The 26,010-nt window shown below is 38.4% G+C and overlaps 1 protein-coding gene across 1 annotated transcript in view; it reads right to left on the bottom strand.

The window, feature by feature from the left end:
• Positions 1 to 317: 317 nt before the first annotated feature.
• Positions 318 to 26,010, bottom strand: part of NAALADL2 (N-acetylated alpha-linked acidic dipeptidase like 2) — a 901,987-nt gene continuing 876,294 nt past the window's right edge. The window contains exon 16 of the mRNA XM_043492184.1: positions 318 to 2,373. Within this exon, the coding sequence (XP_043348119.1) occupies positions 2,175 to 2,373 (199 nt within the window). The 3' untranslated portion in view covers positions 318 to 2,174. The remainder of the gene's footprint in view (positions 2,374 to 26,010) is intronic.

Below are 26,010 nucleotides of genomic sequence, written 5' to 3' on the forward strand. Positions count from 1 at the left end.
CCTCCAGCAGACAGATCCCTCCATATTAGAAGCACCTAGTGTCAGCTTAAAAGTAGAGAGTAAACCCTTTCCTGTGTTAATAATGTATGATGAAAAAGAAAAGGAGTACTTGTGGCACCTTAGAGACTAACAAATTTATTAGAGCATAAGCTTTCGTGAGCTACAGCTCACTGCATCGGATGCATTTCTGTATACATTTCTGTAGCTCACGAAAGCTTATGCTCTAATAAATTTGTTAGTCTCTAAGGTGCCACAAGTACTCCTTTTCTTTTTGAGAATACAGACTAACACGGCTGCTACTCTGAAACCTGTAATGTATGATGAAATGTGACAAAAGCAAAGTTGCATGCACTCTGTATCAAATCATTGCAGCTATAGAAGTATATTTTTGAAGTACAATATGTAGGGAAATAAAGACTCAGAGTTGTAATAAACTCCCTGTTTTCACTTTGGGAACATGCTCTTGTTAAACAGCACTGACACAAAATTGCACCCTTTGGACAAATTTTGCAAATTTTCCCAGGTGAAACTTTTCTACGTTCAAACAGAAATGTGGCTGTTTTCATTAGAAATTGAAATGCCTCCTTTTTATTTTCAAGGGTAAATTTGAGGTAACAATAAACTATTTAGGATCCCAGACAGCAACTACATTTTCAGGCTGGAAGTCCCAGTGATGTCTGATCATTTTTTCCTGCAGCTCTAGTTCCACGCTCTTCATTGTTAAAACTGTTTCTCTATATACTTTAAATTTTATTGCATGGAGTTATAATAATCTATGGATTTAAAGCCCTAAGGCCCAGGAAACTTTAGCCCTATCAGTCACCTGTTTTGCAAAATTAAATGACTTGCATTCCAGTTGCCCTGTGTGCACTCACATTTACCCCAGGAGCACAGGGAGGTACGAACTGCTTCACCCATCAATAATTCCATGCTATGAAGTGGTAGAGGTATTACTGTTTCTCTCAGACAGTGATTCCATTATGGGAATACTGCTTTATGTTTCAGACAAGAGATATGCTTAATCTATTTGGGTTGTGCTGGCTATTCTAGGTTCTCTGCAGGGGTGGAGATTGTGGGTGGCTTGCACTACTATGATTGCACTGCTGTGAGTCCACAGCCTGGGTGCTGCCAATGAAACAATCAAGCCCTATATCTTAAGAACTTCCCTAGGATTCTTAGGGTTTGATTCTCATTTACACTAAGGCCCCTTTATACCACTTTGGGAGTGAAGGGGGGCCGAAAAGTGGATGCCATTATAAAGGTTGACAGTTTTGTTAACCAGGGTAGTACTACACCTAGTTCTATAAGATTAGGCACTTCATTTCATAAACATAAACATTCAAAATGTTTGTGGTCAACTCTGTCGACTAATTCAAATCTTTCTGAATCATCTGAATTGTTCATATTAAAAAAAATCCCAAACACTTTTTATTGAAATTAAAATTCTCCTTTTCTGGTGCAGAAACAGAATAATCAGAGGTTCTTAACTCTCCCAGAATCTAAGCAACATTCACACTATATGCATCATCCCCAGGAGTAAGGATTGTCTCAGAATGTTGGACTCTACCTGCAAGGTATCGAGTGCCTCCTCCTTAGTCCTGCATGCCCTGAATACCAATAGAATGAACCCACATCCTTCAACTTCCTCTCCCCAGACATAAAGGGGAAAGAACAAAGATGAGTTTGTTGAGGAGGTGTAACAAATCTGGATACTGAAGGATTTAAGGGTGAACCAATGAATTTCAGGGTACTGCAGTCATGATTTTCTGAGCATTCACAGCTCTAATATACTTACAGCAGTGGGTGTTCCTCACCTCTGAAAATCAGGCCCTTCGCATTTTGCAGGAGGTGTTCAGCACTTTGCAAGACTGAGCCCTTAGTCATAAAAATATATTTTACATACAAAAATACAGCAGATTTCCTTCTAAAAATCAAATCTTGAGTGTTATTCCCCTCTTAGTATGTTTTTACACATTCTCAAAGAGACATTTGGGATATACCATGAACAGTGCAAAAGACTGTTTTATAGTTATTAGAACACACACGGTAGTACCTTTAAACACCGATTGGAAAAAAAAAGTTGAAAAAACTTTCAATCTCAATGAAATTCTGGTCTGATTTGAACTTTTGCTTAGTGAATTGTAAACAAACTTCTTAGAATGCTGAGAGTTTTCTCATTTCTTTCCAGCAAAGGCAGTCTCAAACACATCAAGTCCTGCTTTGAAGTATACCTGAGCTGAATTGATGCTGTTCAGCACCTTTGACAAAGCTGCTTGAAGGGTCTCATTTGACTGATGTAGCTTGCAGTGCTCCAGTGCCTCTAGAAGTACTGAAAATTGGCTCATCTTTTCATCCAGCCTGAAAAGAATGTTTCTAAAAGAGAACAATGGAAAATGGTAAACACTTTACTCAAACAGATGAAAACAATTACTTCATCAAAAATCATCAAGGATCCCTCCAAGTACCTGCTACGCTTTACAAATGATACATATTATCTACAGCAAACCTAGCCTGCAGCACACTGAAAAGATGAGTGCATATTTATTCTGGTTTTTGAAAGTGCACCTGTCCATCGCTTTAGGTGCATGTACACTAAAAACATTTACAGATCCTCTGGAAGAACACCCAAACTCTTCCTTGCCCACTCAGTTTTTCAGGATTCAATTGAATTCACACGTTTGGCCCATAATACCTCTCTTGAAGTATCTCATGTTCTCAGTGGGATTGCATTTATTCCCCCTTTTAAAAGATTTTAGTTATTAATTGGGTGCCTATATATGAAAGAAATATTTTTTTTCCTCTCTGCTCCTGTTCCTTATTTCCCACTTCAATGTCACAGTAGGGAGAAATCCTGGTCACACTGAAGACAATAGCAAAACTCTCACTAACTATAGCAGGAACATTATTTCACCAATAGTCTTCTGTGACATCATCACCAGTCCAACCATCTTTAATATCGCAGACTTAAGTCGGAGAATACACTAAAAGAACAGCAAAACTCTTAAAAAACAAAAACTTGTGTTTTCAGGCAACATCTTTAGGAATTAAAAAAATAACCAAAGAGAAATACGGACAACATAAAATATGAGCAGAATTATTTATACAGGATCCAATCCTGAAGTTGCTACTGCAGGCAAACTTACAACCAGATTCTTTGGGAACTTTGTCTGTGTAAGGTATTGCAGATTGAAATTAAAGCTATTCAATGGTTTTCATGAGACTTCTGTAGGTCTTTAAAAGCAGGCTATAAATGTTATCTAAATGCAGTAGTAAATGCAGTAATTATTATACCAATTAGATAATCATGTAAATATCATAAAACTCTACCCTAGTGGCTCCTTTGATTGCAAACCAAAGTGTGTGAAGTTTCAGATAAAAAGTGATTCTGTGCAGGACTTTATCCAGAAAAACACAGGGAGGAAGAAATCCCATAGCATGAACACGAAAACAGTAACAAAGAAAGCAGGACAGCCGAGACACTACATTAGTAACTTAATTACAAGACAGGCCCAGTGGCAACTCCAAATTAGTAATAAAACTGCCATGGATACTCACCTGGAAGATAGAAGACTACAAAAGAGTTTCTTTTGCAGATTACTATCAGAGTCTTCTAATTACCAGTCTACATGAGGGAGTGGTAATGAAGTAGCAGGATAAATGGCAACTCAGAACAACCACTTATGTTCAGTAGTGTTTTGTATATAGCAGTGTGTAACAAAATGCTACAAATAAAGAGTGACATTTTCCAAGTACATGAAACATCTCAAATCTTTTAAAATCTATTTCTAAAATCTTTTAAAATACTACTGTATTTTCCACTCCATGCATCTGATGAAGTGGGTTCTAGCCCATGAAAGCTTATGCCCAAATACATTTGTTAGTCTCTAAGGTGCCACAAGGACTCCTCGTTGTTTTTGCTGATACAGACTAACACGGCTACCCCTCTGAAACCTGATAATCTTTGTGTTCTCCAACAGGACAGCACCTAGCATATTTTGAGTGCTACACCCAAAAAATAATCATTATCAACGTGTGGGGGGGGGCGGGGGGGAACGGCATAAGTAAAACAGAGCAGTGCCCACTTCAAAGATCTGTTTAACATGCTTCTGTTACATATGAAAATGATATACCATAAATTCAAAGGTGACTGGATTATGCTGCATGTAGTCACAGGACTACTGTGTAGTATAATGAATGAAATCGGTACATGCTGATACCAGAGAGGTGGGGTTTCTTTTTAAGGTAAGTTGAGGGAGCACTGCCAGCCTTGCACTGGGTCCCAGAGCAGTCATGCCCTCAGGGTGAATGAGTTACGGGTGAATGAGTTATGTAGCATACCTTACTACTCCTTAAGGGCTTGATCCTACTTGCCCTGAAGTCAAGGCTTCTGCCTTGACTTCAAAGGGAGTAGGATCAAGTTCTTTCAGAGGATATGTGCATGCCCCCCTCATGTCATGTTCAAAAAATACTACAGCATAAATACTGGGGAGACTGAATACTGGTCATACTCTCAAACTATCAAGCTACACAACCCTGTGGGCAGTGGCCAGCACAGAAGCCAGTCACCTTCCTTCTTGACAAGTATGTTGCAGTCCTGTCTGGCACCATGTGAGGTGGGAAGAAGCAGCTCACTGTACGCTCTTTCCCCACTAAAGCAACCTTTACATGAAATAGAGGAAAATAACACTGATAATTTAAAATTATTTCAACAATGGCTTTTTTTAAAAAAAGGTTAAATTATGCCAAGCAATGAAATATAACAATGGCATTAAGGGATACATTTTAAACTGTTGAAGTCAATGGGAGTTCTCATTAACTTTGGTATGTTGAAGTCAATGGGAGTTCTCATTGACTTTGGTAGAGCCAGGAGTTCATCCTAAGTACCTAAAAGCTTTGGCACTGTAGTCTGGATTTAGGTACCTAGATAAAGCTATAGGACCAGATTTTCAACTTGTGTAAATCTTTATATGTCAGCTGAAGTCAATGGAGCTATGACAATTTACATCAGCCACAGATCTGGCCCATAGAGAAGAGATGGCAACCTAAAGATGGCAAGATTTTGAGGTCAATTAAAAAGTACATTTTTGAGGCATATAGGGACCTATCTTTACCACACCCACCTCGAGTATTAAAATTTACTGTAAACAAGCCACATGAATAAAACAGATTGTTTATCTTTATGAACATCTACTGGGATCTTAACACATTTTCACTCTGCTGCAGTGATTCCAATGCCAGATTGGTTACAGGCTACTATTTAAGTAGGGCTGTTGATTAATTGCAGTTAACTCATGCAATTAACTAAAAAAAAATTAACTGTGATTAAAAAAATAATTATGATTAATCACACTGTTAAACAATAGAATACCAATTGAAATTTATTAAATATTTTAGATGTTTTTCTACATTTTCAAATATATTGATTTCTATGACAACACAGAATACAAAGTGTACAGTGATCACTTTATATTATTATTTTTATTACAAAAATTTGCACTATAAAATTATAAACAAAAGAAATAGTATTTTTCAATTCACCTCATACAAGTACAGTAGTTCAATCTCTTTATCGTGAAAGTGTAACTTACAAATGTAGATTCTTTTTTGTTACATAACTGCACTCAAAAACAAAACAATGCAAAACTTTAGCACCTACAAGTCCACTCAGTCCTACTTCTTGTTCAGCCAATTGCTAAGACAATCAAGTTTGTTTTCATTTACAGGAGATACTGCTGACTGCTTCTTATTTACAAAGTCACCAGAAAGTGAGAACAGGCATTCACATGGCACTTTTGTAGCCGGCATTGCAAAGTATTTACGTGCCAGATATGCTAAACATTCATATGCCCCTTCATGCTTCGGACACCAATCCAGAGGACATGCTTCCATGCTGATGATGCTTGTTAAAAAAATAGCGCGTTAATTAAATTTGTGATTGAACTCCTTGGTGGAGACTTGTATGTCTCCTGTTCTGTTTTACCCACATTCTGCCATATATTTCATGTTATAGCAGTCTCGGATGATGACCCAGCACATGTTCGTTTTAAGAATACTTTCACAGCAGATTTGACAAAATGCAAAAAAGGTACCAATGTGAGATTTCTAAGAATAGCTATAGCACTCGACCCAAGGTTTAAGAATCTGAAGTGCCTTCCAAAATCTGAGAGGGATGCAATGCGGAGTATGCTTTTAGATGTCTTAAAGGAGCAACACTCAAAGATGCAGAAACTACAGAACCTGAACCACCAAAAAAGAAAATCAACTTTCTGGAGGTGGCATCTGACTCAGAGGATGAAAATGAACATGTGCCAGTCTGCTCAGCTTTGGATCGTTATTGAGCAGAACCTGTCATCAGCTAGAAGGCATGTCCTCTGGAACGGTGGTTGAAGCATGAAGGGACATATGAATCTTTAGCACATCTGGCACATAAATATCTTGTAATGCCAGCTATAACAATGCCAAGCAAACACCTGTTCTCACTTCAGGTAACACTGTAAACAAGACGTGTGCAGCATTATTTCCTGCAAATTGTAACCAAACTTGTTTGTCTGAGTAATTGGCAGAAGTCGGACTGAGTGGACTTGTAGGTTCTAAAATTTTTCATTGTTTTATTTTTGAATGCAGTTATTTTTTGTACATAATTCTACATTTGTAAGTTCATGGTATCATGTATCATGGTAAAGAAATTGCACTACAATATTTGCATTAGGTGAATTGAAATACACTCTTTCTTTTGTTTTTTACAGTGCAAATATTTGTAATAAAAATAAATATAAAGTGAACACTGTACACTTTGTATTTGTGTTGTAATTGAAATCAATATATTTGAAAATGTAGAAAACACCCAAAATATTTAAATAAATGGTATTCTGTTATTGTTTAACAGTGCAATTAATCACAATTATTTTTTTAATTGCTTGACAGCCCTATATTTAAGACAAATACTTTTAACTTACCGGAGTACAAATCAACACATAATGAGGCATTTTTAGTTGCCTGGTGAATGCAAGAGACAGGAGAGCTTTCATCATCATGTAAAAGAAGATGTTATCTTCTGCAATAATAATATAATTTAGGAACAGTTGATCTATTGCACAGTATGGTGGAAGCTTTTTGTGATTTATGACAATACTTTAAAAGCATAACAAGTAACATTTAAAGTATCTTTAAAAAAAATTCTTCAATGGATTCTCACCAGGATCTTATATTTTCCAATTACTTATCTCTGCATTGCAAACCATACCACTTTTTTTTTGCTGCACATAACGAATTCTCTCTTTATGAATCCTTACAAAGAGTCAGCGAATAGTATTTCATTTTTGTAATTCCAAATTTCATCAAATGAAAAAATGGCTATAATGTTTCTCAGTTTTTGAATTTTCATGCATTTTCCAGTCAGTAAAAAGTGTTTTAATTAAAAATTACAACTGCTTTGAAAAATACCTACTCATTTCACTTGCATGCATTAATATTGATATACAATTGCTATACATAGAACCATACCCAAAACATCTACGTTTACTCTATGTAATTCAATCACTAAAACATTCTGTAACTGAAATCATTTTTGTAGCCTACACTTTTAAAACAACATTAATTCCACCCTGTTGCCTAATCATTTAAATATCTTCCTTCATCTTTAATTATTTTGATCTTAAAAATATAATTCATATAGTCAGCCTGACCTACACAAAACACAGAGAGACTAGTAAAAGGAAAGTGTAATACATTATTGATGACACTAATGAAATTACAACACACATCACTCATCTTAATGGGTCTGTTTCAATGACACATCACAGTGACCTGAAAAGTACAGCATCAAACTAGGACACCTAATTAATAACTCCAGACAGTACTACTGAAAGAGATAAAGCATCTTCATATAACTGACAAATCAGTCTTAATAAACTAAGGCAAAGGGGCATATGAAATTAATTTTAAAAGAAAGGCATCTATAGTCCTTACAATGAGTCATTTCCATGTCTGCAAGCATGCCTGTCACTGATGGAAATAATGACTTTGTATTCTAATGTTGATTTTCATTATCACAACTGGGTATGGAATGCCACTCCTTACACAACTGAAGTTAACAGGCATTATACCTCATGCCAGGACATTTCTCAGTGATAAATCACACTTGGTACTAAGTCATGTATTTCAAAACAGACTAAGCTGTATATACTATACCATAATATAGGGACCAATATATACCCCCAAACTATTTTAGAAGTTATACTGAAGCAATTGGACTGTTAAAAGTAGATTACTATATTTACCTTGTCACTGAAAGAGATTATTTTATTTGGGAGACAAGCATATAAATAAGTAATGTAAGATATATGCAAAAAGAACAGGAGTACTTGTGGCACCTTAGAGACTAACAAATTTATTTGAGCATAAGCTTTCATGAGGTACAGCTCACTTCATTGGATGCATTCAGTGGAAATGAGGTGAATTATTGTGCTGTTCACATATATCTTCTATCTTAAGGGTTCAGGTTTGGATTTTGCAGACCAAAAGTAATTACTAAATCACTGTAATGTGACAGAAAGCAAAAGGTCCCCCATGAGTCGAGTTCACATTATCTCAGTGGGATCACTTATGGGAAAGTGCAATGAGTATATCCATCTGTTCTGCTTATAATCAAATGTGCTATGACTAGAGCTGTTTCAATACTCTCACAAATTCATTTTATGTATCTCTGAATGATTTGTACTTATGCTCTGGAAAAACAACAACAACCTACAAGTGATTTCTGACATTCTTTTTTATTTCCCCACTCATCATCATGAAAATTTTCAGTACTGAATACACCTTTCTTAAAGGCAGGGAGCTTGTCCACTTTCATGTTTGTAAAATACCTAATGCATTGCTGTATTACATAAACAAATAAATTATTATAATAAATATTCACATGCTGAGATTTGTAGATTCACAGGGTCTGGATTTATTACAGGATCTAGAGCACTATATATTCACTACCACTAGATTTGCATGAGATTTTAAAAAATTGTTATACTAGCTTGTATCTATGAAAACTTTATAGGTTGATAGAGATGAAGGTTTCCCCTCTTCCTTTTCTACTCACCAACTTATATTTCCTACCTCAGTCCTTTTCCTCTTCTTTCTTCTTTTCTTCCTTTCGCCCTACAAATAGTTTATTCTGAAGTGTTATGACTATGGTATTGTCGAATGGCATGATGATGACAAAAGAGAATGATATTGCAAAATTCTGCTCCAGGGTGTATAATTTTTGTTGATAGAACAGTAAGAATATCATTAGCTTTCTCATCAAGATGGATGAGTAAGATTTTATTCCTGGGCTGGTAAACTGTCATGAAATATTTGCAAGGCTGATTAAAGGTAAGAGGCCCTTTCCCCCTTTCTTACTTCCTCCCTGTCTCTTCTTGGCCTGTTCTCCAATTCATTTGTGTACTGCATTCTTAGTGGCTGAAATGTGTCCATTTACAAACTAATCACATACTCTATACTCCATATTCTCTGGAAAGCCACACTGTATTCAAGTACAACTAATGAACACTTCTATGCATAAATAATAATACCTTGCTCTAACATAGTGCTTTTTCATGAACAGATCTCAACATGCTTTACAAAGGAGGAAAGTATCATTATTCCCATTATAAAAACTTGTAGGGTCAGATTTGACTCACAAAATTCTACTGAGTGGATTGCAAGAATGTAAATGAGGGCAGAATTTGACTTCCAAGGCCAAATTCGCCATTTATTTACACCAGTGTAATCAGGCCAAACTACACTGATGAAACGGTGGTGTTTCATTGGTATAAACCTAGTCAAAGAGAGAGTAGGATAAGATCCACTGTGGTTAACTCAAGATAAAAAGTCAAATCTCGACTGCTCAGGAGAGTTGAGGATTTGGACCTTCAGGTTAAAGCTGAGCAAATAACTGATTTTTTCAGTTTGGTGGACAAACCAGAATATCTAGAAAAAAAATCATTCATTTTGAACAGAAACTGAATTTTTCTGGTTCTTCTTCCTGAAACGAACACTCCCCCACCCAATTTTGTTCAATTGATATTTCATTGAAAAACCTTTTGAAATGAAATATCCAAATGATTAATTTAGGCAATGTCAAAATTAACCATTTCAGCATTTTTCAAAATAAAAACCCTGTTTCATTTTTTTGGATGAATTATTTGCCTAATTCAATTCAATTTGTAAATAGTTTCATTCATACTAAAACTTCATTTTGGGGTGAATTTTATTATTTGACCAAAAAAGTTTGGCCAGCTTTACTTACATTTATCAAAGAAAAGGAAGCTGGACATATGATTCTTTCTTTAATTGTTCATGACAAAAGACTAGCATTTACATGTTTTAAAGTATATAACAAATCATTCTAGCCTTGTGCATAGACAAAGATAGCACAATTACCATCATAAAACTAACAGAATGTAAGTCATGATTTTCTGTTAATAAGACACTGATCTGTAATTCCTTAGAAAAGATTTCAAACAGAAGACTGTATCCATAACAACATGCAGCCACACAGTTTAACTTTCAGCACATAAAATAGTAATTGTTTTTTTCATTGACATTTTTATATTTTCATGGTTTATAACAACAAAAATGGCCTCGAGCATTATTCACTGATTCAGTTATGAGCCCAGTAAGATGTACCTCTTCAAGCCAGCCTGGCATCAACTGGCAGGAAATGTTCTCCCTGATGGACATTCAATGAATTGTATTCACATCTGTATCCCCAATTCTGCACCTTGTACTGCACAGAAGGACTTCACTGGAATTCTATGCAGAGGTAGGGGTCTACCGACATGGAACAAAATGCAGTATTGAGATCTAAAACTGTACTTTTTCCCCATAAATATTGAAATGCCAACACCTTTTCTGAGAGCTGCAGCATTTTTAAGCTTTCATAAAGGGAATAACATTAAATTCCAATTTTTAAAATTTAATTACAGATAAATAATCTCAGAGCAATCCCTGAATATCAACTGAGACATAGTTTGGTGCATACCTGGTATAGAAAAAAAAAACACCTACATTTTTATACAGTACTCCAATTTGTTCTTTAGAATTCAGTTCTGCTCTTATCAAAGTAACTCCTGTATCACCTGATTTTGATCTCACTCCCATGGTTTTTCCACTGAACTCAATGGGGTTGTTCCTGATTTACTGTGAGGGTAAAGGAAATCAGAATGACGCCCACTGACTTCAGTAGTGCAGATTCAGGTACAGTACAGCAGAATCAGAATGTAAAGGGAAGTATCAGGAAGGCAAATGGTCTTCAGGACTCATAAATGGATGCTTATCACTGTTAAAGAACAATCCTATGTAATGGATTAGGCATGATTCCCTGTAGGGTTTTATAGAAATTAATTAAATAGGTTTCTCTAGAAATGAGCGTAAAACCCCATAAAAAGTATCAGATCTTTTCTAAAGAATTTTAAAACCATCTTCTAGAACTGAATAGAGAATGATATACCTCCTACAGAAATGTATAGGTTGCTTTAAAAATTCTATAGGATTTTTCCATAAGTGCATGGACAGTGGATTTGTACCTTTGAGAGTGATTGAGGCATATTGTTTAAAAATTAAAACTAACAACTGTATCTTAAAATATGCTATTTGCTGGGAACATGTGAGTCAATGGTGACAAATATCCTTTCTGTTATTTGTTGAATGATATTTAAAATATAAATATAGTTACCTCTACCAGTAGCAATAAATCTGAGTACATTCCTCATTGGTAGATTTATCTTATGCTATTACATTGCACATGAGAGCAGCATATGTTCTTGCTGAAAGACACTTTTTTGTTACAAGGATGTCTCAGCCTGGGATACTGATTCAAAATTGTTGTGCTACCCGTTGAAGAAACTGAGTGGGGGTGAACTCTGAATGTTTTGTGAATGGTGCTCACCTTATGTTAATCAGCTGCTGCAGGAATTTAGAAAACAGGTAAGAAAAATGGTGATTCCCAGTGGGAAAAACAATTCTAATTCAAAAAGTAGGAGGCAGCATCCAGTAGTTAAGAGTAGCACACCCCGGGAGTCAGGTGTCCTGGGTTCGATTTCCAGCTCTTCCACTGAACACTTCTACCTTATTAGTGATAATTCTACCATTTTCAACTAGTAATGGATCAATACTATTAAGATTATTTTTGTTTCCAATATACTTGTTTCTTAATGTCTTTAACTTTGGTGGCCATAGATTTTTCCTTGTGTCCCTTTGCTTCCTCTATCAATCTTCTAAAATTTCTAGCTTCTGATTTATATTACTACTATCAACTTCCCCTTTCTTCCATTTGTTTTATACTAATTTTTAAAGCTTCCCTCATCTCCCCTTTAAACCAGGTCAGTTGTTAACCAACATGAGCGTCTTCCTCAACTGTGGGATTATGGCTTTTTGGACATCCAGTAAAGTGTTCTTAAAAAACTCCCAATTATCATTCACATGTTTCTAATGAAATTCTTCCTCCCAGCTAATCTGGTTCATAATTGTTTTTAGTTTTGTGTAACTGGCATTTTTAAAGCAGCAATTATATATATCATTGGTCTGGATTTTAATCTGTTTTCACATTGAAATGTGATCAAGTCATGCTCACAGTTACTTAAGTTACCATTCATTTTTAGTTCTATGATCAGTTCCTCATTGCTCTTTATCTGTCAAGACATAGTCTAATATAGGAGTCCCCCATGCTGGGATGCAATACTTTTTGAGTTAGGAAATTGTCATATATAATACACCTCTACCCTGATATAATGCAGTCCTCGGGAACCAAAAAATTTTACTGTCTTATAGGTGAGAGTGCGTTATATTGGGGTAGGGAGAGGAACTGCTCCCCACCCCAGCTCACCTCTGCTCCTCCTCCACCTCCTCCCCTGAGCGTGCTGCCACTGCTCTGCTTCTCCCCGCCTTCCTCCCTTCCAGGCTTGCTGCGCCAATCAGCTGTTTGGCACGGGAAGCCTGGAAGGAAGGGAGGCGGGGGGAGAAGCAGAGTGGCAGTGGCACACTCAGGGGAGGAGGCGGAGTGGAGGTGAGCTGGGGTGGAGAGCAGTTCCTCTGCATTCCCCCCCCCCCGGTTACTTGCTGCGGCCCTCCCCGCACCCCCCCACCCCAGCTCACCTCCGCTCCGCCTCCTCCCCTGAGATGCCGCCACCACTCCGCTTCTCCCACCTCCCTCTCTCCCTCCAAGGCTTGCCGTGAATCAGCTGTTTGGCACGGCAAGCCTGGGAGGGAGGGGGGAGAAGCGGAGCGGTGGTACATCATGGGAGGAGGCGGAGCGGAGGTGAGCTGGGCTGGGGGGGCCACAGCAAGTAAGGGTGGGATGCAGAAGAACCACTTGCGGTAACACGAATTCGAATATAACAAGGTAAAGCAGCCCCTCTCCCCGGATTGCTGCTTTACAGCGTTATATCTGAATTCGCATTATATCGGACCGCATTATATCGGGGTAGAGGTGTACTTAGTAATTCCAAGCATGTTTTAGTATTGGCAGCATGAGAACTCAAGCATTTGTCACTCAGATTGAATTTTCCCATGATCACACAGCTATTTTCCTTCACATTATAGATAGGTGCACAAAGAATCAGTCATCTTGTTCCCTAGCGTGATTTGGTGGTCTGTAGCAGACAGCAACTAATAGCCCATCTTGTGCGTTATCTGTTAGGAAATTGATCCATAAGCATTCACAATCATTTTCTTATGAGTTAGCAGTGACTCAGAAACATGTAATGCCATTTTTAGCATAGAGTGCTAATTCTTTTCCCATTTTGTTCACTTGATCCTTCTTAAATAGGTTATAAACATTGGTTTTAAATTTCTGATAATGAGAATCATCCCACCAGGTTTAAGTAATGCCAACTAGATGAAATTTATGCTCATAAATGAGCAATTCCAATTTCTTGTTCATTACCCAGGCTCCTAGCATTGGTGTACAGGCAATTAAAGAATTTCTTCTTTGTGTCCATTGGTTCCTTGATTAATTTTGTGTTCTCAACAGCTCAATTTTATGCTAATGGGGTACTCATATCTTCCCTCTTTTTACCTCCTGCCTACTCTAGTCAGCCTGCCCCCAAGACAATTAGTCCCCCTTCTATGAAGCCATCCAACCTACACCGCCCTCTCTCCCCATAGAAGGTGGACCAGTGTTTCACAAAAGTGAAACCTTCTACCCTACATCACTTACCTAGTCAGTGCTGCACTTCCAGAATCTTCTGCTTTCTGTCTTCCTTTACTTGTGGGACAGGAAAGATCTCAGAGGAGATTGGACATACTTCTTCCTCAGCATGCTTCAGACTTCCCTGAAGTAATCTACTATCTGGGAGATATCTGGTAATGCAGTGTCATTAGTGCTAATATGAATCATCACCAACAGAGCCTTTCCTGTTGATTTCAAAAGCCTATTCGATCAGAGTGACGTCTCACCTCTCCAGGAAGGCAGCACATTGCCCTGTTGTCCATCTATCTCTTGCAGAATGTTGTTTTGATTCTATTGAGTACTGAATCCCCAAAAAGGATCATCTGTCTTCCTTGGACATTTGGAGAATCATTTGTGGACAAGCGTGATTTTCTTACAGGTTGGGCCGAGCTGCCATTCACAGATGTGTCCCCTACATATCTCCATTCCAGCTGATACTTGGACCAGCTGATACTTGGTAGGTATCTTCCACAGTTTCCACACAGAGGGCCTGGTATTGATGCGAAACTTCTAGCTGTGTGGAGTTCCCCCTGGTCCTTTTCTCACTGGTAGCCAAAGCCTGCCCCTCCTCATCTTTCTCCAGCCAGGCAGAATGCCACCATAACCTCTTGCCTTTGGCAGTTATGAACTGCTAGATCTCCTCTCTGAATTCTTCTTTCTCCAAATTCTTGAGCTCCTTTCTGCTTTGAACCAGAAATACTAGTGATTTCTTAGCCTGGATGCCCAGGAATTCCTCAGCTCCTCTCCTCCTCAGAAGCAGCTCTACTTTTTCTTCCAATCCAAGAATCTTCTCCTCCAGCACTGCCACCAAACTTGCACTTCAAGCACAGGAAGTCCCTTCTAGCCTCAGACAGGAAAGAAAACCTGGCACATCCGCTGCAGTTTACCCCCACTGTTCCACTCCATTTTAAAAGCTTATAAAAGTTAGTTTCTTCCCATTTATTACAATATTCAGCCATGTACAAATGATAATCTACATTAATACATTGCAAATTACAATGAGATCCCATTGTCAACCACTTGACATTGAAATCTGAATCTGTCAAAGGGAGATACGATAATAGTATGCACTCTGCTGTTACCATAATTGTAGCTATATTTGTCTAAAGTTCAAAAATGTTCTTACAGCTAAATTAATTCTCTATTTAGCTTACCATACTTACTAAAATAAATCAAATCCAGAAGTGCAGAGCAGATAAGAATATACAAGCAAACCTTTGCTGAATATGCCAGATCAATACAACAGACAAGGTGTGTGAGGTACTATCTTTTATTGGACCAGTTTCTGTTTGTGGAAGAGAAGCTCTCAAGCATCACAGAGCTCTTCTTCAATTCTGGAAAAGGTAACCAGAGTGTCACAACTAAATACAAGGTTGGACAGACTATTAAACCTAAGGGGTTAACACGTTGCAAGAATCCACATAAAATGAAGTGGGCAATTGTGGAAGATGACCCCTCACTGGCAGTGCCACCTAGTGGTCATACAGGGCTGTAGTTGGTAGTCCTTCTTTCTTCTACAATACCAGCCTGTGGGTTCGGTCACTTCTTTGGGGCTCACATTCTAGTCCACCCCTTTCAGGGTAAACATAAAGGAAAGTCCAATAATGGAGAAGTCTTTTGGTGCCCAGAAGGGCTTCAGGACTTTCTCCTTAGCTCTGGGACTTCCTTCTGGACCCTTGAGTATTCAGGGTCTTCCCCAGCTGGATTCTCTGCCAAGGGGACTCCAATTATTGTCCCACCTTCAGGTGTTAGATGGGGAGCCTGGACCCACCCACTCCATTGGGCTTCGATCCAGGGCCCAATGGTGGGCAGCTACATTTTGCACCTTCGGGTGCTAAACAACTGTCTGAAACACTTTCTACACCTGAGTGCCCCCTTCCCGCAGGATAAATTAAAGAACTGAACTGAAAATGAAGTTTCTGACCTTCCCAAACAATCACCAGTCTCTCCAGCCTTGGTCAAGTAGGCGTGGTCAGGTCTCAGGCAACAAGGACTTCTGGGCTGTTCGTAACCCAATGTTTAGGCCTGTTCCCTTCCACTGCTTTCCCCCTTTTGAGCCGCTTTCTCTTTTAAGCTACACCCCCAGAATGTGCAGGCTTTGCATGTGCAACTGGGTGAGGTGGCCTGGGCCCAGAGCTGCTCATTATCACTTGTTTTCCAGTGTGGGATTTCAACATCCCATCACAAGCAATTAACATCTCTGCAGTCATAGGACAAGGGAGGGTTAGTATGGTACAATTCATTGGCATGAGTCATAAACCAGTTTCTCTTTTGAGGCCATGATTTTCAGTATCTAGCAGAGTTATGAATTTAAGTTCCTGTGCTTGTCTTTTGAAGCTGTTGTGCAGGTTTCCTTTGAGGATAAGGACAGAGATCAGATATGAAGGAATCGTTTTGTGAAAAGGGTTTGCCCCCAGGTAATATGGTGTTTTTGTCTTCTTTCATTTTTCTGTGTGAGTTCATTCAAGAGTGTAATGATTTTCTGGTTTCACCCACATAGTTGTTGTTGGAGCATTTGAGGTGAACCTCATCCAGTGCACAAAGCGATCCTAGATATTACAAAAGATGTTACCTCACCCATTTTGTGTGTCTCATGTTCTGGTACCAGTACAGCTACAATACCACTGTAAAGAGTCATGCTAGGAAGAGACAAGATGGTGAGTGTTTTTATGGGAAACACAGAATGTCAGGCCAGTCTAAGTCTAAGCTTGAGAAGAAGCTGTGCCTCAAGCTCCCCTACGCATGGGTGTTGCACAAGCTGCACCATCCTTTAGTAACTTGCTTCTTCCTTTGCAGAGTTAGGGGCCAGGCCATGGCGCCAAATCTGAACTGGCCACTGCTAGGGCACTGTGTGCTCCAGTGGCCCATGGACGGAATACTCCCTTTGCTCCTGCTACAATTGTCTCTGGCCTTCGTGCTGATGCTCGATGGTGGCAGAAGGCATTTTTCCTTTGGGGACAGCTGAGCCTTTTCATAAAAAAGATAGGCCAGGTCCTCATCTTGTATAAATCAATGTAATTCCACTGATATCAATGGAGACATGCAGATTAATACAAGGTAAGGGTTGGGTTCATATTTTAATATACCTTTCAAAATTATTTTTGAAGCCAAGAATTCTTTAGTGTTACTCTGTTATAGTAAGTCTTTGAATATAACAAAAGAAACTAAAGCCAGTACACATAAAGAGGTAATCGAAAACTGCATTCAGTCACACTGCTATCAAATGTCAATCTAAGCAAACTAGAAAAAAAGATAGTATTGATCTTAATAGGATTAAACTTTAGTGAAGCACTCAAGGCTCAACCACACCATTGAAATTAATGGGAGTTTTGTCTCAGATGTCAATGGGTTCAAGCTACACTATAGGACTCAAGCAGTAGCAGATATAAACCAGGGATGGAGAGCTTGCTTAAAGAACAGGTTTCATGCAGTCTTTTTTTCCTCTAAAAATTCTTCTTCCACTGAGCTATACTTTAGCTGTGGACACATTATCAAGCACAAAGTTTTCATTCTACAGGCCTATGCTGCATTCCTGCCACCTCACTAAAGTCAACAGAGTTTCATTTTTGTATCAGATAAAAAATGGGTCTGCTTTAAGCTACCTCAAAGCACCACCTTGGAACCCCCATATTCACCACTGTCATCTAATTATGATATGTTTTGTGAGGTGGTGTTGTGCTATCGTTGTATGTAAAGTTTTCAAGTCTTGATGTGTTACTGAAATATGTTGCAAGGTTGGGAACACCCACAATCAGCCTTTCAGGTACAACAATGGAGTAGCCAGACAATGATTAATGGCTCATCAGCACCCATCAAGAACACAATCCACTATCTTGGAGACTTCTCAGGTGAGGCACATATGCCATAGGGGCAGGCTAACAGACGTCACAGGAAAGATCTTTCCAGCAAGCTGGAAGAAAATATAGAAGAAGGGAAGTGATGTCATCACTAGGCCTCTCTCCCCCCCAAAATCAACAGCAGGAAGAAATGTCTGGAGGACAAAGACTTTGGACTGGGGAAGGGTGGTCCCAAGCTGGAAAAGAGTCCCAGCCTGTGTACTGAGGATCAATGACCTGTTTGTACCACCTGTCAGGGTGAGACACTGCTTGATTCAAATCCTGTTTAGTTTGTAGAACTCAGACTGTGACTTTATTTTTATTTCTTAACTTTGATTGCTATGCCTGCTACTTATAGCCACTTAAAATCTCTCTTTATGTCATTAATAAACCTATTTTGTATTTTACCTAAAACAGTGTGTTTTGGTTGACTTGCTTAGAAAATCTCAGCACAGTTCACAAAGGCTAGTATGTGTCCTCTCCACATTGAGGGAGGGGCAGACTGGGTAATGAACTTATGCTGGCCAGGCTTCTGACCAGTGCAGGATGGTATAGTTCCTGGGTGCAAAGATGGGGAGCTGGGGGAAACTGGCTGGAGCCTCCCTATTGATGGTTGATGAGTGTCTGGGAGATCATTCACGTAACTCAGTTGGGTATGTTCTTGCCTGAAGATATCCGTGTAAGTTCAGTACCTGCACCAGAGGTTTGTGACTTGACACAGCATCACAGTGTGAGGGAGACACCCCAGGTTGGCAGGCCAGAGGGCTCAGTGATACCACAGTCCAGGTTGCACTCCAGGGACCCCATCACAATCTCTACTTGAAAATCATTGTAAAACTTCATGTCTATTTATTCTTTATTTTCAAAAAGCTTGCTGCAAGTGCAAAAGTCACATGTGGAGATTTTCACAACTCAGAATAAGCTGCACTTTTGACTGCCTGCTTTTTCTGTCCATCTGGCATTATAGGGTTTTGTTGCTTAGAGAGACAATGGTTCACTTCCCAGCTCTCCCACCTCTTCTTTGTGACCTTAGGCAACTCACTTAGGGTAAGATTTTCAAAAGCACATATGTAGCTAAGGAGCCTAAATCCCATTTCCACTTAGAAGCTGAACTCTCATTGAAAGTCAACAGGCTCCTAAGTCAGCTAGACCTGTTTGCAACAATTACCCTTCATCTCACTGCTCCCCTGTTCTCAATCTTCTGCTTCTATATCATACCTCTTCCTTCCTTCTTTGTCTGTCTCATCTATTCAGGCTGTAAGCTCTTCAGAGTGGGAAAACACTGTTAGTATGGGTATGACATAGCACAATTAGGTCCCTATCTTGGAAGGAGCCATAGGCACTACTATAATGCATATAATAAAATAAATCATAACACAGTTAAAGGCATAGCTGAAAGTCAAAACAAATACATATTATATATGTCTATTATCTTCCTAACCAATTACTTGCTATTTGTAAGCATTCTTTACAGTCATCATCTAGCATCCTGTATGTTGAAAACAAACCATCTCAAATTTGCAACTTTGTGGAGAGGTTAAAAAAATTCAAGCAGGAAAAATATCTAAATATTTTCATTTTACTTTTATGAGCATTTTACCAGGTAAATTAATTTATGTAAAACAAAGTTATCACCAATACAATTTTCATATTTTTCCCTGTATGAAAATATCTAACAGCATGGAAATGTCACCCATGTTTTCTTGCTAACACTTTCCAAAAGACTATACATTTCAGGATAAAATGAATAATTTGGGGAAACTCAACAGAAACTATTGGATAATCCAAAATTTTCAGAGAGTGTCTAATTCTTGCAGAAGTACTGAAAAGATTTTAATGTTTTCTGTTTAACTAATTTTTTAAGTCAACCATAATTAAATCACTGTTGAATTATCTAATATTCAGCCTTGATTAAGTGGCAATTTCTCTTTAAAATGTGAAGTAAATTGTGAGACAAGCAAAGTCATGGTTAAAGTAAGACATGAACATTCCACTTTACGCTGTGTTTAGTCACATATTTGTGGTTTGCAGGTAGAATCCATTTGTGTTGCCACAACAACATGGCACACTGAAGGATCATAGTGTTATATTATGGCATTTATCCAGAATTTATGCTCAGTACCTTGCTCTCTGAGAGGTGCAAAAGGATCAGACATTTAGAGCATGGGTTACACAGAAAGTATTGCCTCCTATAAGTATTAAGAAACAGCATAATTGGACTTAATTAGCAATAATGAGAAAAGACTATAACCACAATAGGAGTTTGTAAGAGCATTATCAGATTAGTGATTAGTACTGGTGTACATTATGATAAATTTATTGCTCCAAAACCAGCTGAATGTTAGGCCCAGCCATGCATAATGCACAATACCAGTTTGCATCACCCCAACGGGAGCTTGAGGGAAGACTGAAGCACAATTGTGCAATACACAATGCACGGGAGACATATGCGCACACTCTGCACACTATGCTTTAGGAGGGGGCAGACTGCTCCCATGGCGCACTTTGCCCATTCTGCAAGACGGTGTGGCATGGGCAAGGCCTTGCTTTGTTCAACCCCAATTCCTCTCCTTTGGGGCAATTTACACCTCCAAGGGTGGTGCTTGTGCTTCCTCAAATGTATGGTTGTGACTATCTGAAGGGCTTGCATGGGCCATGCATGCAGTGTGTCTAGGAAAGCTTCTTGTGACATTCAGGGGTACAGCTTATTCTTTCTGCTGCACTGGTCCTGCTCAGCAGGCTGGCCCAGAGGAGGGCAGGGCTATGGTCTTATCTCCTCCCTGACCCTTCTAATCCCTTTTCTGGTATTTTGCACCACTCAGGAGAATAGAAAGTGACTATAATTATTGCTGTCTCTTCTGCTGGCCACTCAAGGGGAAGGAAGGCTCCTTTCTCCCTCTCCCCACCTGTGTAAGGGCTGGTACAATCTAGAAAGAAGAAGTTTTGACAAAGCACAAAGACATTATCATTCTAAGAGAATTACTCTAGATTCCATTGATGAAACCAACACATGAATCTGGCGCAAACTAGGGAATTAACTAAAATGAATGTAGCAAATGTTATTTCAATTTTTAAAAGGTTTGAATTAATTATATAAGTGCTATTAGAATGTTCAGGATTTAATTGGAAATGGTATAATTATTACTTTGTATGGTTTGCACTATATATATTTGGTGTGGGTGTTCTCAGTATAGTTCAGATCTCATAATTGTTTCTCATGCCATTAATTGCAATTGTAATGTCTCTTATTTCTTTAGAAGGTAAATCGGCAAATAAGAATTGCTATTATGCTTTTATCATTTATTTTTAAATGGAAAGAACTTGCACAAAATATTCTCTGTATACTTAGTTTTATGGTCCAATCCACTTATAACTATGTTGTGAAAGTGTTGAATACCCGATTTATAGTGTATTTATTGTCACTAGTCTTTACTATCCAAACAATTTACAAAACATGGACTAAGACACATATTCTAACATGAAGAGCTCACAAATCCAGGTTCTAATCCTTTTGTGGTATCTGATAGCACAAACTTGGAGCAAATTGCCTGCCAAGAAAGCCCATATCCCGTTTTTTATCAAATAAACCTCAATTTTATCAAATAAAGTATAATTTCTTGGACACTATACTGGTAGATGGTGGTTAGTTTTCAAGTATCTTGAAAATACTAGTTGTCTTTGCATATTTTCAGCACATTGAATATCTTTGCTTTATCTCCTGTGAATTATTTCTGCTTTAGTAGTTCAAGAACTGGAAATCTTAGACTATGTCTGCAATGGCAATTGAATGACAAAACTTTTGTCTTTCAAAGGTGTTCAACCCCTCCCCGAAAGACAAAAGTTTTGTTGGAACAAGTACAGTGTGAAAAGCCGCTCATTGAGGGTAGAAGTTTTTTGTCGGCAGGAGAGCTGACAAACAGCAGCTACACTGCACACTTTTAGCAGCACAGCTGTAATGACACAGTCCTGTCACTAAAAGCTATGTAGTGTAGACATAGCCTTAGTGGCATTGTGTGTTACTTTTTCAATCCCTAATATTTGATTGCATTATCTTTGATTTAAACCAACACAAACTACAATTGGATTGCCTGGTAGTGGGAGAGGTTTACAGTAAACAAGACCTGGAAGAGGTTCTTGTTGAGAAAAGCAAGGTAGGAAAAGCAGATGAAGAGGCAGGGAGGCTGAAGAAAAGATTATAGTATACAGGGCAAGAAATGACTAAGATGTAGAGAAGGATTTAGCAGTGAGGATTGACTAGAAAGGACTTTTTGGTGGTACAAAAGACAACATAACAAGACTTTCAGTTGGAATATGTGGGTAACAGGTCTCAAAGATGTATCTGGAGTGAGAGTCTGACAACATAATGGAGTTGTCAACAGTGATAGAGAACTGACATAAAGGAGAAGGGTAAAGGAAGATAGATAAGTAGTTCTATTTTGGAAAAAATGAGTTTTGAGATGGCAGAGGAACATGCAGCAAGAGCTATTTATGAAAAAAAGGAATTGCAAGTTTGGACAGACTTGAAGACACTGGAGTTGGAAAAATCTGATTCACAAATCATCAGCATGGAGGGAGAAGAGGAGAGAATTTCATTATCCTTAGAGGTTGGCAAGAAAATGATAAGACCTTATTTAATTCTGAAAAACTTACAATTTCCTCCCCATCCTCCAGCATAACACAGAGTGTTACATTTATAAATATCATAGCAGGTTTTATGATAAAGTGGATACTTATCACCCACCATAGTTAATTTGGCATGGTCTTTGTGGCATTTCCCATTCTAAGGATCAGAAAGACCACTGAACGTGTTTGGCTCAGGTCTGGTCAAAAATCTTCGTAGATCCAAACTGACGGAAACATTATAACAAAGTTGGTTTAAACATTAAGTTACATGATGCGAAACCACAAAATGATGAGCCCAAAATGCAATGCAAAACTTGCAAAGTGTTTGTGACAAAAGAATTACTGTAATTCAACAGTTCTCTTTGTTGAGGTTTTTTTTTGTTTGTTTGTTTTTGTTTTTTAGTGACATTGAATTACATGTGTAATCATGTCACAATATAGGATTAGCAGGTCTTCTGGGAATATTTGTATCAGTAAAGCTTGTCCTCTGTAAAAACCAATGAGAAGTTTGTTTGCACACAGAGATTTTAAAAGGGACTTTAATTTTCTTAATAAACATATCCTTTGAAGACTGAATCCTGGGGCATGTGAATTTTGTCACCTGAGAACCCGCTGTAGCTTATCAGCTAAACAGGAATATATCAGGTAGACTCTGTACATATATCAGGAGTGAATGCAACAGAGAAAGACAAAACTCAATCTGAAAGACAAACATTTGTTCTAATGAACAACACTTGAGTGGCATGAGATTAGCAGCAAAGCAAAGTATATTAACATGTGGTACTAAAAGTGCCTTTTCACAGTGCCTCAATATCATCATTATAGTGAACTGAAATTTTAGACCGAAGTAGTCAATTATTTTTTGTCAAGGTACAAATTTCTTGGTCAAGGTTCACACTCCAGAGAAACATTTTTCACACCGCAATAACAATAATGGTAATAATAAGAAAATTAAAATATTTCACGATCCATTCAAAATGTCTCAAATTCTGGATTTGGCCACAGTCTGCCTATTGACTACCCCGGTCTAGATCCTTTATTTGCTATACTGTACCATTTTACAATATAATGATGTTATAGACTGCTGACCTGTGTCCTCAGCCCTGGATGTAACCAGTAGCATGTTTGAATCCGCTTCAAGCCTCTTTTCTCAGGGCTTCAGCTTTATTTCTTCCAAAGAATACAAATTCAGTACATCAGTCATCCCTTCCCTACAATTTCCTGCAGCCGTAGTCTCCTGTAGCACTCCACTAATCTTCCTGCAGGCCAGCGGCCTGGGAGTCACCATGCTCCAGGTGCCAGCCTCCTTCCTGTAGTTCTCCACCTCCAACCGAGCCATTTGCTGGTTTTCATAATCACTTGATCATTAACTGATCAGTAGTTGATCCATCACAGATGAGGCTGGGCGCAACTCCTCTGTGACAGGAGTATTAGCATAGCACGAATTGTTTTTTCATGTCAGATAGATTACTTCAAGACATAAAAACAATGCAGTCACTGAAAAATATTATTCAAAAAATGCATCATCCAGGGAACAAGAGTTTAGAAGCAGTCTTGTATTAGAAAAATGAGTAACAAAATAAATTACTGGAAGTCCTTCTCGAAAAAGGTAGCAGATGCCAAGCTTACTTCTCCACCGCTATTTGTAAATCATGATCTCCACCAAAGTAGTCACAACAACTCAGGTATGAGTTTATGCAAAAATGGTGACCGATAGAGATAGCTTTAATGGACTGGGTAAAATTGGTAAGGTGCAGTGGGTGGACCTCAGCAATGGGTTTTATACAAAGCTGAGTTAGGGAAGAGCTTTTGTAGAGTCACTACAAACATGTGTCAGTGTGGAGATACCTGTGCTTAAAGTGGCAGAATAATAGGAAGAATAAAAAATAATTGGAGCAGAAGTGACTGGCTAATACCTTGCATGTACCTTTTGCTCTTTGCTTTTTTAAGACTGAAGAGATGAGGTTTGTTTTTTGTTTTTTTAGTGTCTCCTTCCGCTAAGAAAAGTCTGGTGGGAAATCAAAGGAAATTTCAGAAGTGTTTGCAGTGAAAGAGAGAGAGTATCTCTAATGTAAATAACAAGTCATCTTAAGATGTGGTTGAGTTGTTAAAATGGACCAGAAGGAAGGAAACATACACCAAGAGAGGAAACTAATCCTGTTTGCATAGTGTGTGTGTGTGTCATGCCAATACTATATGAAGTTCCCTGATTTTCACTGTTGTGTTTGGAATATCATGGAATATTGTTATTTATTGTATAGGGCTGACAAGCATGTTAGACACTTGAAAGAAAACACATAAAATCAGGTCCCTGCCTGAAGATCTTACAATTTAATATATGGGTTTGACAGACAAATGGCACCCACAGGCCATGGTGATGGGCAGGGAATACCAACTAGAATAAAATAGAATATATTGGGAATAGGAGGAATGAGCTAACTTAGTCCAGTCATAGAAAAAAGTCTTGATAGTTCAACGTTTTTTAAAATATAAACACATTAAGTTAGGTGATGCTGCAGAAACAGGTTTTCAGGTGAGATTTTCATGAAATGATGGCAGAAGGGTTTTTGAAAGGAGTTTCAAGGATAAGAGACCGCAGGGCAGAAGCTAATGAAAAGGAGATACAGTAATGCACAAACACCACTCAGCATAAATGGATTTGTCTGATTATCTAACAAATCAATGCTTATATACAGAAATTAATTTTGTCATCTTGTCGCAGGAAGCAATGGAGCTTTTATTCCCCCATGTGGAGAATTGGTTAATCAGTATCACTGTAAGGCGTCAGCTAACATTTCCATTGCCGGCAATTTGCTCCAGGTGTCTGCATTTTTTTAGAAGGGGAAATATCTTCTCCTCTCCCTGGCATCCAGGTATACCAGTTTAGTGGGTGCTGATGGGGTTAAGATGTTTTGATTTATCAGCATCTATAGAACCAGTTTTTATTACTGCTGATACTGACCACCAGAATGAGAGGATGCGAGGGAAGATAATTCTATTAGTGGATGTGATAAACTCATGTTACAAACGTCACCTATTTGCCATCAACTTGATGATCTAGGCCCCTGTCCAAAGTCCACTGAAGGTAATAGAAATATTGACCTCAGTGAGCTTTAAATATTTGTATATGGTAAAGGGATTATCTATTTTTTGGAAAAACAACAAGGAGTTCTTGTGGCACCTTAGAGACTAACAAATGTATTTGGGCATAAGCTTTCGTGGGCTAGAACCCACTTCATCAGATGCATGGAGTGGAAAATACAGTAGCAGGTATATATATACCTAATACATGAAAAGATGGGAGTTGCCTTACCAAGTGGGGGGTCAGTCTAACGAGACAATTCAATT

The sequence above is a fragment of the Dermochelys coriacea genome, chromosome 9 (assembly GCF_009764565.3).
Source record: "Dermochelys coriacea isolate rDerCor1 chromosome 9, rDerCor1.pri.v4, whole genome shotgun sequence".
In the NCBI taxonomy this organism is placed as follows: Eukaryota; Metazoa; Chordata; order Testudines; family Dermochelyidae; genus Dermochelys; species Dermochelys coriacea.